This window comes from Cyprinodon variegatus, unplaced genomic scaffold (genome assembly GCF_000732505.1).
Source record: "Cyprinodon variegatus isolate N-32 unplaced genomic scaffold, C_variegatus-1.0 Scaffold189, whole genome shotgun sequence".
Classification (NCBI taxonomy): Eukaryota; Metazoa; Chordata; class Actinopteri; order Cyprinodontiformes; family Cyprinodontidae; genus Cyprinodon; species Cyprinodon variegatus.
The window spans coordinates 778,013-780,864 of record NW_015150642.1 but is presented as its reverse complement, the minus strand read 5'-3'; the positions used below and the strand labels follow the sequence as shown (position 1 = coordinate 780,864).

The window sequence follows — 2,852 nt, the reverse complement described above, 5'->3', positions numbered from 1 at the left end:
ACAGACAGACAGACAGACAGACACCAGACAGGGTTACATACTTTCATCAACAGATCCCAGCAGGCTTCTATTCTGGGATCAATGCAGCTGTGACAATACTAGAGCTCCCCCTGGTGGTAACTACAGGTTTTTGTTCTCTTCCAAAGCTTCTATCTTCGGCTCTCATCATATCAGAGCTTTTTCTTTTTTAACCTGGTTCATAATTAAAATGGCTGCTGGAAGTTTTAACATTTAGCAGCAAACAGCTGCAGAAACCCTGAGCATCAGTCGGTGGAACAGGATTTATTTTTACACATTTCATGTCTGCAGCTGAGATCCCAGAAGAAGCTCAGCATGCATTCAAATTCTAGAAGTTTTCCAGCTTAAATTTCCTTTGAGTAATGAGGTCGTGTTTGATCTGTGGAAAGCAGAAACTTTTTAAGTCTTTTCTTTGGTGCCTTTAAACACCCGAAAATCAAACATTTTGCTTCTAAAACAAGCAGTGAAGGAACCTCTGGAAGCATCTGGAGCTCTGAAGGTTGTTTCTGCGGCTCCTTGAACGTTTAGCTCGTTTCAGGTCGGCTGTAGATCTGGATCCGACCGAGGAATTCCCAGATCTTCTTCCTCTTTTGCTCCAGGATGTTTTTACTTGGATGTTTGGAGTCGTTTCCATGTTTACGTCTCCAGATCTGCTTCTTTGGCAGGAAGTCATGGAGGTCAGCTGCTTCGGCACATAACCTGGATGCTTCCCTGATGCTCTCTCTCTCTGTGGCAGACCTCAGTCTAGCTTTTTGGTTTTCTGGGTTCTTTCCTGGGTTCTTCTAAAGAACATACTTGGCGAGGACACGAGTCCGTACTCACGTTCTTGTGATTGAGAAATGACCAGAGTTTCTAAGTAGAAGTGAATGAATAATGAATGAGTGTTTCTCACCTGTCTTCTCCTTGACGCCGGCCAGGCTCCACATGACGAGCTTCTCGGTGTGGTCCGGCTGGCTGGGGTAGCCGGCTGCCGGTCGGATGCCTTGGTAGCGAACTCTGTGAAGGTCTGAGGCCTGCAGGGCCTCGTCGGAGCTGTAGCCCCACAGCTCCTTCCGCACACGAGCGTGCAGCTCCTCAGCGAAGGCCTGGAGGAGAGTCAGGAGAGGAGATCTTTAAATGGGAGGATCAGACACTGTCAGACTCTCCTCGGTTAGAGAAATCTATGATCAGATCGCAATCAGAAACCATCCCCAGCTGTTCATCATCTCACTGCAGCTGGATTAGCCACAAATGTCAAACCTCCACCAGGCGGCGGCGTTTATGACGACTGATGCACATCGTTTCTTTATCCTCAGTCCTGATCTTTATTTATTTTTAATGTCTAAATATGCTAAACTGTCCAGCTCTGATCACCTTCGCCCTGATGGACTCTATCCTCAGACCTCTGCTCTTCATCATTCATCCTCCTCCCGTATATTTTCAGAAGGTTTAGCATCCAGTTTGGTTGCTACGCAGATGACGACCACCTCCATCCATGTAGCTGCGCTTCCAGCTTCCTCGCTCATCATGTTTGTCTCAAATTAAATCTTTAAGATAAAAACTCTCCATCCTTCAATCAAAATCTAATATTAATGTATCTATTAACACATTTCTGTATAATTGATAAACGTGATTTTTATCTGGAAACTGAAGTTTGATTATAAGAAAACATTCTGCATTTTTGGGGGAATTATTTATGTTTTCCATTTTTTGTTAATGTGACGTAATGAATCGGAAATCATTCGATCATGTGACCGATAGGAAGAAAGGGTTTTTCCTTTGAGGAATGAGAGTCACAGGTGGATGACCTTCAGCCTGTCAGAGGTCAGCTGTCCCTCCGGACTGTTGATCAAACATTTATTTATTGCGGTATGGGATCGCTCGTCCTGTTTTAATGGGATCCAGGCTCCTGCTGCCGTCAGCCATAATATAAAATAGAAAATCCCTTTATTGGCCCATAATGGGGAAATTCTGGTGTTTACAGCAGCAAAAAGATTACAGAAAAAAATAGTTACACTAGTGAAGTGTTAAAAGATAAACAATAAAATCCTGTAAAGTGTTTTAACAATATAAAACTGAAGAATAAATAATCAATATGCAGCTATAGACATTTTTACAGTAATGGATATTTGAAAATAGCAGCAACATCAGAGATGTGCAGAATGACAGCAGAATGTTATTTAACTAAGGTAGAAACTGTGCAAAATCAGCATGAATGGAACAACTGATTGAGGTTGTTGGGAACAGTGGTGGTTCTAGAGTCTTCCAGCTGCTGGGAGGAAGGATCTGTGATAACGCTCCCTGGTGCCTTTAGGGTGCAGCAGTCTGTCACTGAAGGAGCTGTCCAGTTCAGCACCAGCTTCATGCATGGGGGGGAGAGACGTTATCCAACAGAGATGATCATTTAGTTAGGATCCGTCTGTTTCCAGAGTCCAGAGGGCATCCAATCACAGAGCTGGCCTTCCTGATCAGCTGATCCTGACGCTTCCTCTCATCTACAGATCAGCACTGCTCCAACAGACGACTCCATAGAAGATGGCTGATGCCACAGCAGAGTCATAGACATATTTATATCAGGGAGGCGGATCCATCTCTATTTAGCAGCACACCCCGTCTTCCTGCTTCCTTCATGAATAATTTCAATGTTTCTGGTACTTTCTGGTTTGGTTTAATTAGGGACGTATCAGCGAGTTCAGATCTACCAAATGAAAGCATCATTACTTCTGATTTAAGCTGATTTGATCCAAAAGAAACACTTTTTCCCTGATCCTATTCATTTTTTTATTCTTCCAGACTTAAAGGAAAAGTCCGCTCATATCCAGAAGTCAAACTTCTGAAAGTTCTTTAAATATGAA

At 43.3% G+C, this 2,852-nt stretch overlaps 1 protein-coding gene across 1 annotated transcript in view; it reads right to left on the bottom strand.

The window, feature by feature from the left end:
• The window catches only part of mtr (5-methyltetrahydrofolate-homocysteine methyltransferase), a 56,408-nt gene that overhangs the window by 3,525 nt on the left and 50,031 nt on the right, over positions 1 to 2,852 (bottom strand). Inside the window, exon 30 of the mRNA XM_015379301.1 lies at positions 841 to 1,103. Coding sequence (XP_015234787.1) covers positions 841 to 1,103 — 263 coding nt within the window. The remainder of the gene's footprint in view (positions 1 to 840; positions 1,104 to 2,852) is intronic.